Source organism: Excalfactoria chinensis, chromosome 1 (assembly GCF_039878825.1).
Source record: "Excalfactoria chinensis isolate bCotChi1 chromosome 1, bCotChi1.hap2, whole genome shotgun sequence".
Lineage (NCBI taxonomy): Eukaryota > Metazoa > Chordata > Aves > Galliformes > Phasianidae > Excalfactoria > Excalfactoria chinensis.
In genome coordinates this window covers 137,917,996-137,930,477 of record NC_092825.1, presented here as the reverse complement: position 1 = coordinate 137,930,477, position 12,482 = coordinate 137,917,996, and the positions used below count along the sequence as shown (strand labels likewise).

The following is a 12,482-nucleotide window of genomic DNA, read 5'->3' as shown; positions in this document are numbered from 1 at the left end:
AGAAAACACTGTATAATACAGAGTTCACAGAATTAGTCGCAAGTCCTTCAAAAGGCAGGTACAGTTGCAGCTGTCTGTTGGATTCTTAAATAATAAATCCCTCTTCAACTCTGCCCTTTACAGAAACTTCAACATCCTATTACATCTGAAGTACAAAGATATTAAATGCATCTAGGAAGACACACTTTTAGATACTCTTGAGATCTTGGCTCTCTAATTCCCCAAGGATGTATTATTGCATAGCAAGAACTACTCCAAGGGTAAGAAATTCATTTCCTTCTAGTACACGTGGTTTGTTGCGCCGCTTACCAGGGACTTCTCTGTTTCATGATCTTGACGAAGGGCTTGTATTCTAGACGTCCATTTACTTTCCTGAACAACAACAACAAAATATTAATTCTTGTTAACAACAAATTAAAATCTACCGGAACACGTGCAGACCTGTACTAAAAAGATTACTGATTATATGAAACCTGAGTGGCCCCACATTTACGACACAGAACATTCATTAGCACATTTTATGCATCTGAGTAAGGCTTTTCTTACCAGTTGCTCTGAAAACTACATTTTTGCTTTTGGCTTTCTATACACAGTGACTGGGAAATACATGAGCATTTTGATACAGTTGTTTACTGATAACAAAAGTAATGACCAAGGCTTTTTCTCAAATAATGTCATTTCAAACATTAACAATACATATATTTTGCACAACAGCGATAAAACACAGCCTTAATATTTTCCACATCTTTGAGCAGAAGTGACCAGCACAATCCCTTCAAGTTCCCAGATCTATGAAATACACAACATATGTCACAAAGTGTCAAGAAACAGGAGGGAAAAGGTTTTTGGGCATTCCCAAAGGCTTCACAACTCAAGTTTTGGATATGTGGACCTGGATGTGCAAGTGAGTCTCAGTGTAACTATTTCAGCCTCAGCCTCTCTCAGCTCTTTCCTACGGTTTGACTTAGACTTGTTCAACAATTTTTAACCAGCCCAGCATCTCTCCTGGTCAGATAACACAGTCCCAAACCAGAAGCTTCAGAAGACAGGTTGAAGTGCATTTTATGGTTGAAAAACCACAGGTTGGCAAACACTGTCCAAAAGCATCTTTATATATATATATATATATATACACACACACACACATATATACACATATATATTTATTATTATTTTCACTTCAGAAAATGAATAACTCAATTTTTTCATTATTTCTTGCCAACAGCCTCACAGATCAGCAGACATAAATGTTTATTAGAGTCTTCTGGAACTGGATTGCAACCAAAGCATATTTGATAAAGCTAGATATTCTTTATTATGAAATGTATAAATAAGCAAAAGAATAAATGTGAAGTATAATGGAAATAATTCTTCAATTTCTATTACAGAGATTGTAGCAGACACTGGTGGGTTCTATAAACAGCTATTTTAGACATTGATAGGAATGGACATTTTACTTCTGAATTTAAAATTCTACTCAGAGATGTACAAAAAAAGAACAAGAACAGCCCGTCAAAAGCAATACATTAAGATACGGCGTTACCTGTTTTTCAAGAAGTTTAACCACTTTGTGATAATCCTGAGTACTCTGCGGCTTCTCTTCCATGAATTCATGGCTGTCTTTCAGTGTCCCTAAATTGGATTTCTGCATAGTGGATGTTTGTAATGCTAACAGTTGCTGAAAGGAGTGGGGCAGAAAATTAAGGCCCAAATATATATAAAGATTTTATTTTACACAACTGTCATTTAATGCAAAGCGTACTTTAAATGTAACTGCACACAGATGGTAGCAGATTCTTTACATTTCTCACGATCTCATCATCCATTTTGTGTAACTATTAATGCATGCATCTTACATAAACATACATTGCAAATATACACAGAAACCAGCATCCACAAAATATCAGAGCTTTGATAATGTCACGTGTTTTCTCCTGACCTGTCTTTCACAGTTCTCATTATAGTCAGAGCTATGGGAAGCATTGCTTCTGGCTGTACTGAAGACATATGCAGCTCTAGTGTCAGGACTGAAAGGCAGAGATCAGTCCCCTCCAAGTCACTCATGAGAACACTAGTATTACACATGTCTAATATACAGCAACAGCATCTACTAACCCATAAACAGGCACTTAAAAGGTTGAGGAGTAGGAAAATACTGACCTGGTTATAGAAGGCATCATTCATCCAAAATATTGTCATTACAAAGAACTGCAATTATCTAGGTAAAATACCCATTTAGAAGGATACAAATACAGCTATCATTTCACCATTATCCATAAGTTTTCTAAAAAGCCCTTTAAGATGAATACATTGCATTGTAAGTATCTGAAGCTCACCACGTACTGTAAAGGATTCACATCTTAAAGTGTTAGAAAAGCTACATCACTTACATTTTCTAGTGTTGAATTTCTTGAAGATAACTCCTTAAGCTCTTTCATAAACATATCTTTCACTTTTTCTATTTCATCAGCCAATTTGGCTTTTTCTTCTTCTTTCCATTTATGAAATGATTGGAGAATTTCTTCTTCTTTTGACTTTTGCTGTTCACATTCCTAGAATTATTTTTAAAGCATTACCAATTATTTTTCCACTTGCATACAACAGTACTTCGAGCAGACAGACTATGTGTGGGGAAAAAAGGCACTTTCAAGGGGTCGTATTGCAATACTAAAAGCATGAAAAGAAACAACATATTTCTGAAGAATTTGGGGGCTAAAACAATATATTTTTTCTAAGAAAACAGGTAAGGTTCAAGAAGTTTTGGCAGTTTGGTGTTTTTCTTTGAATAAGAATACATGAATGACCTTAACTGGACATATCTAAGATGCACCTAACTCAGTATCATATTTCTTAAAGAGGCCATAAGTGCATATGAGGGAACGTAAAGATGCAGAGCAAGCAAATGCATGCTCTCCATAAGGCTCCAAGCTGCCAACTGCTTTCAGCTCAGAGGAATTCCTCAGCCTGATATAGCTTTATAAACTCAGCAACCTTCAGTTTATCCTGGTGTATGTTTGCAGTCCCCCCTTATTTCTGTGTCTGTTTTTAGCATCTTTTGCCAATAAGCTCCACAGTTCTACTACAAGTGCGTGAAGAACCAAGTGTTAACAACATGCTTAAGAAGAACAAGGTCTTCTGTATGCTTTCAACTCAATGGAAGACAGCAGACCAAGAACTTCACAACTTTTCATCTAGGTTCTTCTCAGTAGTAAATCTCCTCATAAAAGATAGGGAAGATGGTCTCAGTTATCCACTGAACACAATGACACCTGAATTGACTGTGGATGTCACTCAGAGTAGACAATCTGCATTCAGCTGCACTTCATATTTCTATCTCTCTAACATCCCAGAAAAACAAGGAGGTTTCAAAAGCCAGATGTAACACTGCAGGTTGTAGCCTCAGGGCATTTTAAAGTCCTCTTATAGTCAAGAGTCTCAGCTAAGACAAGTGACATCAAAACAGGCGCCTAAGGTACTAAAAACAACTGCACTGCAAGGAATAAGCCGCAAACCCCAAGAAAAAGGCAACACTTCAGGTACAGGAGAAGTCCGTTTATATGAGGGATGCTCTGGAAGTAAAGCCTCCTATTTTATCACATTGGCCCAAGATGAAATATTCCCCTAGTTTTATGGTTTTGTTGCTCTTTTCATCTTCTAGTAAGAAATAAAGTAAGCTTTGTTACTTATATACATAAACTATATTACATATTTTATATGCAGCCTGAGAGCTTTGTTACTTATATACATTAACTATATTACACATTTATATGCAGCCCGAGACAATTTCTCCTCACTCAATGCAGCCCAAGCATTTGTTTTTTTTACAAGGCAGGAAGCACAACTACAAGAGTCAGTAACACTCTCAATTATGCCTTCATTGTAATTATAAATAATTACTGCTTTTAAATCTGTCTGTTTTAAGGGTTGTTTTGTTGTTGTTTTTTATATTAAAATTCACACAGCACTAAGACTACTTTTGCTTTGCCTCTAGTATTTACATCCTTGTAGGACGTGTAAGTTGTCAGTAACCTGCCTTGTTTCTTCTCAACCTCACTTCCTTAAATTGTTTTACACCTCTGTTAGTAAATCTCTTTGCAGCAAAGAAGAAATCTCACTTTACTAGAGAAGAAATCTCTACTAACAAAGGTGATATCTTAGTTTACTAGGTCACAAGTGAAATTAATTGGACCTAAAGAAATTTTTAGCCATCACAAAAAAAATCACATTAAATATAGGTTATATTTCACCACAAGCAGGACCAATTTCATCTGCTGCTTTAACAGCCACGCCCACCTTATGAACTGTTTAGTGCTAAGAGAAGAGTTGTCTTAAGTATTAATTTGAAGATATATTTAAAATAAAAAGTAAGGGGAAAGGAGATGTTCAAAAATCACAGCGGTGGGGTTGCTATGTTCTCCTGCCCAAGCAACCTTCTGCCAGGCAAGCAAGCTGTAGATACATTTTTGCTCCATTCTAGCTACAAAATGAGTGAGCACAGACTGATGTACTACTTCTTTTCAGAAGTTCACATTATTTAGTACGCATTACCTTGGAAAATCTGACCACATTAGCTTGCTGTTCAGCTTCTAACTGGGATTTGGTAAGCTGCAACTGCTCCTTCAGTTTCTCAATCTCATCCTGCAATTTGTCTGTCTTCGCTTTCCTCTTTTGTTCTGCTGGGAAAACAAGACAAAATCTTGACTTTAAAAACATCGGTTACAATTTCTTTAAATGTGTCCCTTAGCACAAATGCTGTACTATCGTGTTACAGTAACACCTTCATCAAGAATGACTCAAAAAATTTCCCTTCTAAATACCAACATTCTCCAAAAATGCCTTTAAACACATGTTCTCCAGGCTGCTAAAATTATGTGAAGACTGAAAAATATCAATATTACAGACAGGTGAAGAAGCTTTATAAACTACTTACAAGAACAGTATTATATAAACTAATTTAAGGTATACCACAGAAATCCGAGCAACACAGACACTAAGAAGTCTCTGTGTCTAAGGAACACAGACTCTAAGAAGAACCTGTGAAGGTCTAAGTGAACCTCAGTTGTTCACTTCTGTTAGGTTCAATTTATTCTAAATAACTTTTATAATGAGTCTAGCTGATTATTTATCTGGAATGAATGAGTGGGGAATGCCATTGTGAAGGAGTTTAAAAATGTTTCAAGTTTAAAATATGTCAAAATTATAACCTCTATCAGTTTACCAAGGGTTTACTAGGCTGCTCATCATCTGGGAATCCAAGCACAACGTAGGATATCAGTTTAGGAATAACTACATGAAATATTTCCCTTATACAGCAATTTCAGACTAATTCTATATATGATAATAAGTTCAACTAGCTCTGCAGCTAGTTTTTTTATGAACTGTAAAGTCCACAGGAGATTCTTTCTTCTTCCAATCTACTACTGTTTGTTGGATACCGCCAGGACTGCTCTCACTGTTCTTGGTTTTTTTATTTGCTTGATAAGATGCAGTTCACACCTTGCTAGATGATTCCCTGTCTCTTCCCTCACAAATGCTCTTTTGTTTCCCCCCTTTCCAATCACTGCCCTTTCCTGATATATGCTAGTCCTTGGTAGAAATCACACGCATGCAGTGTAATAGGAAGAAGAAAATATAGGAATGAACTGAGAAAACTTTTGAAACTAAGTGTTATTCAGTTAAGAGAAAAAAAGAAGGTAAGTGGTATAGCAACCAAAATTACCACAGATACATGAAAATGAATTAATTCTTGACAGTTTCTTGTTCTTACCATATTTTATAGTCAGCTTAGTTTAGGAGAATCTGATCCTACTGAAATTGATTTCAGGTAAGGTGGATTATTTCTGTACTAATCATTCACAGACATTCACAAAATGCATTTTTATTACTGCACCGAATTCACGTTTACCTACTCCTTTATAACACGTGTACCTAAAGAAAAACAACTGTGCTCTGAGGTCTGCTACTGACTGAAGTATTCAGCAGGAATTGTAGTCTGAAAAGGCACTGTAAAGAACTGAAGTACATACCAAGCTGAGATTCTTCTGGGTGACGCCTCTGCATATGACCTTGTAAAAAGGAATAGTTCATAAAAGCCTTTTCACAGAACTGACACTACAAAAAACAGATAACAATTATTATTATTATTATTAGGTACAAATAGAAGTGTTTATATTATTTTGCCCAGGCATCAAAAGTATATTGAAAATCTATGCAGAAAGACTGTCGTAAGTCTTGATTTCTCATCTCATTATCATTTTCCCAGATAAGCAAAAAAGGAATTGGGTCAAGAAGGAAAAAAAAAAACAAAAGTTAACAGTAATAAAAGTAATAACGTGGAAGACAAGCAAAGGAGAAAGTGAAACACTGATAAAAGTTACTATACCTTGATAGGTTTTGGCTCTTAACAAAACCCAAGGAACTCTCAGGACAATGCATCATCATCTGCATAGCCAACTTTACTAAGTTACTTCATTGCAAACTTCATAAAAACAGCAACAACAAAGAAAAGAAACAGCCAAACAAAAAGACAATAGAAAAAGCTATCTGTTCATTTTATAACTTGCCCTGCATTCTAATGGCATACATTACAATTTCTACTTTACAGTCACATCTTAAGTCCAACTTAGATTCTAACTGTTGGGAAAAAAAATTATCAACCTTCCAAGTATATCACTGTAATGTTCAGAATACTAAAAAGAGACAGATGACACAAGAACAGGAGCTGTATTTACATATTCTGGAATGTACTGATAAGACTGTGAATCAAAGCCCCTAACTGATTTAGATAGAGGGAATGAGCAACCCTTTCCAGAATTCTTTTTCAAATGAGTGTATCGCAACAACCTGCAAATACTCAGCTGAATCCTTTTCTTTCTTTACTGTGATATGAACATAAAAAGTAGTTAAATACTGACCCAATGGATTATGAAAATCAAATTTCTAGATTTCATCTAATACTGAAAATGCTGGCTCTGATAGTGAGGTACCTTCCAGTAAACACTGAAACTATGAACTGTTAAAACGAATTTTGATGGACAAATGCAGACGTAAGACCCTAGCAAATACGAGCTAACACAAAAACCAAAGCAAAGACATAACAGTATGAAGCACAGCACTGCTACCAAACCAAGAGGGAGCTTACAGTGTAACAGATTGCACAACGCTTAGGGAATTAAATTGGCTGTGAAATCATGTTATTCATTCAAGCACAAACTTCACGTCAGGTTGGTGCTGCTGGTGAAAGCAAGCTCTTACTGCAGGAAATAGGACTAACACAGGGAATGTCTGGGGTCTGAATTAAGTAGCGCTACCCTTACAGCTACTCATGGCTGTGTCAAACACATCGTGCTCTGCATGTCAAGCAACATGGTGCATAAGCAGATAAATAACTGTATACAAAGTATCAAAAAGTGAAAAACATATTGTAATAAAAAATTAATTTTAGATAAAGCCAAAAGGCGTTGACAAGAGTCATAAATTTAAGACATTTAGGTAACTGTCATTTTGTGGTGGCATTTCACAGTTGAATTCATATTAGTGGTGGTTTAAAGCCATTAAATTTGAGTTCCATATCACAGTGTAAGAGAAACAAAGCGTGCCTACACTTGAAAAACGACAAATAAGAATAGCGATTAACAGACATGTTTATAAAACAATCAAGACTCTGAGTGAACAAGAAGAAACCTGAATGCCCCCCCCCCAGAAACACCAGCAAACTTCCTATTGTCTAGCACTGTAGTTATGCCAAGATCATCGCACAGATAAATCACATAAATTTAACACTTACTGAACACTCTATTGCTCTTCATTTACAAACCCTGGAAAGAGTTCATTTTAACTCTGGTATTCAGAGTCACAGTCCTGAAACCACTGCTGGAACTGCAGAATTTGTTTGATACAACTTAGCTAAATGAATGTTATCTTCTCACATGAACCTAAGTAACTTACATAGATGAGAGGAAAGAGTGAAATGAAACTAAAGATGGGAAATAACTTTCCACCTCTGTGTTGGCGTGAATGCTACTGAAAAGAAGCGATGAGCTAAGCTTGCTACCATGTTTTCTCTTGAGCTTCCACTGAGACAGCTGCATCCTACCAACATTTCAGGAAGACTGGGTAACATTTAACTGGTGATCACAGTATGAGAATCACGTAAGTTTGCATGTCCAGTGATGCACATATCAGCTTTCTTTTGCAACACAGTACAGACACTGCCCTGTAAGTTGCAATAAGGCTTTTTAAAATGGTAGCAGCAGCTTGTCCTTAATAGTCTACCCAGAGAGGTGCTGGATGCCCCACTCTAGAGACATCCAAGGACAGGATGCACAGGACTCAGAGCACCCTGATCTAGCTATAGATGCATGTCCCTGTTCATTGCAGGGGAGACAGATTAGAAGACCTTTAAAAGCCTCTTCCAACTCAAACTATTCTATGATTGTGACAGGACGAAGTGACAAGACAACGGAAAATGGCCTCAAGTTGTGCCAGGGCAAGTTTAGGTTGGATATTAGGAAGAACTTCTTTACAGATAAAAGGTGGAGAGTCACTGATTCTCACAGTAAAGGCTGCTATACCACATTTTGAAAATAACTGTGCAGACAACCCTAAGAGTCTCCAGCAAAATAAATCCTCTATCTTATGTCCTCTGCCTTTTTGCAGGGAAGGAAGGACCTGTTTTCTTACGGGACACAGAAGTGGCTGTGGGAGGTGCCTTTGCTCAGTTGCAAGAACTTTGCTAGCCTGAGGACACTGACACAGTGAGAGTAAGACTGGGCATACCATAAGAAAACTTGCATTGGCTCAGAGCTTTAACTATGGCGTGATTAAGAATTTCAACAACCAGAAATGTTAGTATTCCAAGATTCAAACAAAAGGAAAACAACACAACTTTAACCTTGTAAACACAAAGAACTACCCCAAAATCTTATGTCAAGTCTTCACGCAGTGTACTGTCCAGAATGTATATTATATTTGAAGCTAGAAACCTGAAACCTACTGAAGCTGACAAATTTTCAAACCATGCCATTATATCCAAAACAACAATTCCCTCATAAAAATAAATAAACAAATAAACAGCAACATGATAAGGCACTTGGAAAATATGCTAAAGGAACAGACTGTTGTGCTAGGGATGAGCTATGCCACCGGTGTTCTTAACCATCGTGAATTGCTCCTGAGTTACAGAGGCAAAAAACTTTGTGCTTGGAGAACACTACTGCAGAAAAGTGGCAGCTGGCCTACAGTCAGGCTACACCCTAGCATCAATGCTGCTGTACATGCCCTGTAAGTTTCCTGACCAGAAAGAATTAGCACTTGTATCGTGGGCTTTGTGAGCATTTGGGTGTGTGTGTGTACCCGACAATTCAGATGTGTCAAAAGTAAATCCAAGGCTATAGAGCACTTGACAGTAAACAGGATTTGATACAGATGATGCAGCACTCTCAGATGGCTGTGCAGCAGCCCAATGCCTGCACTTCAGCCTCGCACCCAGCAGACAACCATGACCCATCAGAACTGGGCTGCTCCGTGGGACTCAGAACCACAAGACACGGGTGGCCGGGCAGCCAGTCCCTCTCCTCTCACCTGGTGGTAGCTGGCTCGGGCCTCAAGCATCATCTGCTGGGTGCTGATCATCTTCTTCCTGCGCCGGCACTCCTCCTTCAGCCCCTTGACCTCCTGGGCACGCTGGGCCACCTCCTCGGCCAGGCGGTCACGCTGGGCCTGGGCGGCACGCAGAGCCTCCTCCAGGCCGCCGAGCTGAGCGCTCAGGTACTCCTGCGAGTGCAGCAGGTACTCGGTGCACAGCTGGGCCAGGCGCAGCAGCTTGAGCAGCAGCGGGTCGGCGGGGCCCTGGCAGTGTGGGCAGCGCTCCCGCTCGGCGCTGCAGAATGTGACGTGCTCCAGGTGCTCCTGCAGGGCCGCCACGTCGCCCTCCCGCCACACCCGGCCCACATCCACGGCGCTCAGCCGCCGCCAGTCCGGGCCCTCATGGCGCCCGCGGAATTGGAAGGCGGGAAACGTCCCCGCGCTGGCCGCGGCCGCCCCCGCCGGGAAATAGGCGCGCTCCGTGAAGGGCTGAGGAAGGGAGGAAGAGAAGAAGTGGCTCAGAACGGGCCGCACCAAGCCCAGCCGACCCACCACCCGCCCCAGCGCTCACCATGTCCGGACCGTCTTTCGCGTCCCGCTCGGTGCCGGCGTCCTCCGCGTTGTTATGGCAGCCGCGGTCCGGGCCTGCGCGGAGGGGAGCAGGGAATGACGCCCGGCCCCACGGACCGTCCCGTCTCGCCCCGCCCCACCGCGGCTCCTACCCGCTGCCCCCTCCCGCGCCCCCGGCCCGTCCCCTCCCCTGCTCTGCCGCAGTAGCTCCCAGCTACCCGGTAGCTGTGGCACCGCTCCCTGCATCTAGTCCACCCGCTGTACGACTGCCTCAGTTGGTAGCTCCATGCAGAGACCCCAGTGCAGCCCGGAACCATTCCAGTGCCACCTGCGGCCTCCCTCCTGTCAGCCGCTGTCAGCGACTTTCCACGGCCCCACAATCTAGAATCACGGAATCATAGAATTAATGTGGCTCTGGGCAGCCTGGTCTAGTGGCTGGTGACCCTGCTCATGGCAGAGGGGTTGAAACTAGATGATCACAGCGGTCCTTTTCAACCCAGGCCACTCTATGATTCTATGATTTACTACTCTGCAAAAATCTGCTCTTCCTGTTCACCTCTTCACCATTTCTTAGTATATCATTCCCCTCTGCTGCCTCTGCTGTATTGTCACATTCCATGTTTACATCTAGTTGTCTTTACAGTCCCTTCCACACACACTTCAGTTTCTCATTCTTGGGGTCCTTCCCAGACACTTATTTCTCCAGTAACACACAGCATACACTTATAGCTTCCTCTATATCCTATCTCATAAACTCACAGAAATACAGACTGGTAAAGTTCCAGTCTGACCTTCTTTTCACAGCAGGGCAGCTGTGGCTTCTGTATGGCTCCAAAAGCCAATTCACGACCTCTCTGGGCAATCTGACACCTGGCTGTGCCATTCTCCCGGTGAAAACGTTTCCTAATGATTTGGCACTACTGCCTGTTTTTTGGACCATCTACCTTAAGCCAGCTGGCCTCATTTTACTACATCTATGGTTCAGTGCACCTTCCCTCAGGATCTTCTATCACTTGCAACTGACGCATTTAATTAGGAACATCCTTGCAGAGCTTCATGCTGCCCTGACTAAACACGCTATAAGTGAACGCAGAGTAGAAGAGGTGCACCATGACAAGCGCTGTCCTGGATGTGTCCTTGTGCTTCCCAGTTGGCCCTGGAAAGACACAGGCGGATCAGAGCCCACATTTCTAACAGAGCCCCTGGACACAGAGCCTCAAGTGACCGAAACAAGCAGTCCTAAGGACGTTAAGACGTGCTCCATGATGTGGCTTGCTCCACGATGGGGGCAAAGCCATCTCCCTCTACGCAGTACCCGGGACCCCGGGGTAGGACACCGGCAGGGCCCTTGCCCCCTGGGCCGCCCGCTATCCCAACGTTCAGACCGCTCCCGCAGGCCGGGCCCGCGGAAGGCGGCAGAACAGGCCGGGCCCTGTGGAAGGCCCTGAGCCGAGCAACATCCACCAGCCAAAGCCGTAGGCTCCAGCGAGCGACCTTCCCGCTCCCTCCCCCCTCCCCTCAGCAGGGCCGAGCTTCGGCGCAACAGGCGCTCACCTCGGGCGGCGGGGGGGCACGGCGAGAGCAGGCCGCCGGGCGTGGAAGGGTGTGGGGCTGCGGTTGCTGCCCGCCCCCGGCCCGGGCGGTTCTTGACGCGAGAGACGAGCTCCCCTCCTTCGGGCCTCCTCCTTGTTGCTCGCGTGGCCCCAGCACGGCGTGGTGTGCTGCAGAGCCATTCAGCCCAGTGCTGTCCGCATTCAGCTGACACGCAGGCTGAGTCAGTGCGGCAGGGCTGGTCGTGCAGTCACAGAATGGCTTAGGTTGGAAGGGACCTCAGAGATCACTGAATTCCAGCCCTCTGCTGTCGGCAGGATTGTCACCCACCAGCACAGGCTGCCCAGGGCCCCATCCAACATGGCAATGATGGGGCATCCAGGGTTGCTCTGGGCAGCCTGAGCCAGCGCCTCAGCATACTCTGAGTGAAAGTTTCCCCCCAAAATCTAAGTCTCTTCTCTTTTAGTTTAAAACCATTCCCCTTGTCACTATCAGACCATGTAAAAAGTCAGTCCCCATTCTGCCTGTAAGGTCCTTTCAAGTGCTGGAATGCTGCAATAGGGTCTCCTCAAAGCCTTTTCAAAGCTGAGCAAGCCCAGCTCCCACAGCTTTTCTTCACAGGACAGGTGCTCCAGCACTGACCACCTTTGTGGCACTCCTCTGGACCCACTCCAACAGCTCTACATCCTCCTTCCTGTACTGGGGGCCTTACTAATTTTCTTCCTCTTCCCCGTAAGGGTTTTAATCACACTTTTGAGAACATATTGGAGCACACA

At 42.6% G+C, this 12,482-nt stretch overlaps 1 protein-coding gene across 3 annotated transcripts in view; it reads right to left on the bottom strand.

The window, feature by feature from the left end:
* DZIP1 (DAZ interacting zinc finger protein 1) overlaps positions 1-11,908 on the bottom strand; it is a 34,294-nt gene extending 22,386 nt beyond the window's left edge. For 2 of the 3 annotated variants that reach the window (XM_072361617.1, XM_072361619.1), the window contains exons 1-8: positions 11,710-11,908; positions 10,157-10,230; positions 9,583-10,074; positions 6,027-6,111; positions 4,549-4,676; positions 2,391-2,552; positions 1,544-1,678; positions 310-372 (exon numbers count right to left, since the gene is read on the bottom strand). In XM_072361617.1, coding sequence (XP_072217718.1) covers positions 310-372; positions 1,544-1,678; positions 2,391-2,552; positions 4,549-4,676; positions 6,027-6,111; positions 9,583-10,074; positions 10,157-10,159 — 1,068 coding nt within the window. In that variant the 5' untranslated portion in view covers positions 10,160-10,230; positions 11,710-11,908. The remainder of the gene's footprint in view (positions 1-309; positions 373-1,543; positions 1,679-2,390; positions 2,553-4,548; positions 4,677-6,026; positions 6,112-9,582; positions 10,075-10,156; positions 10,231-11,709) is intronic. The other variant, XM_072361618.1, reaches the window with a different exon arrangement.
* Between the last annotated feature and the right edge of the window lie 574 nt (positions 11,909-12,482).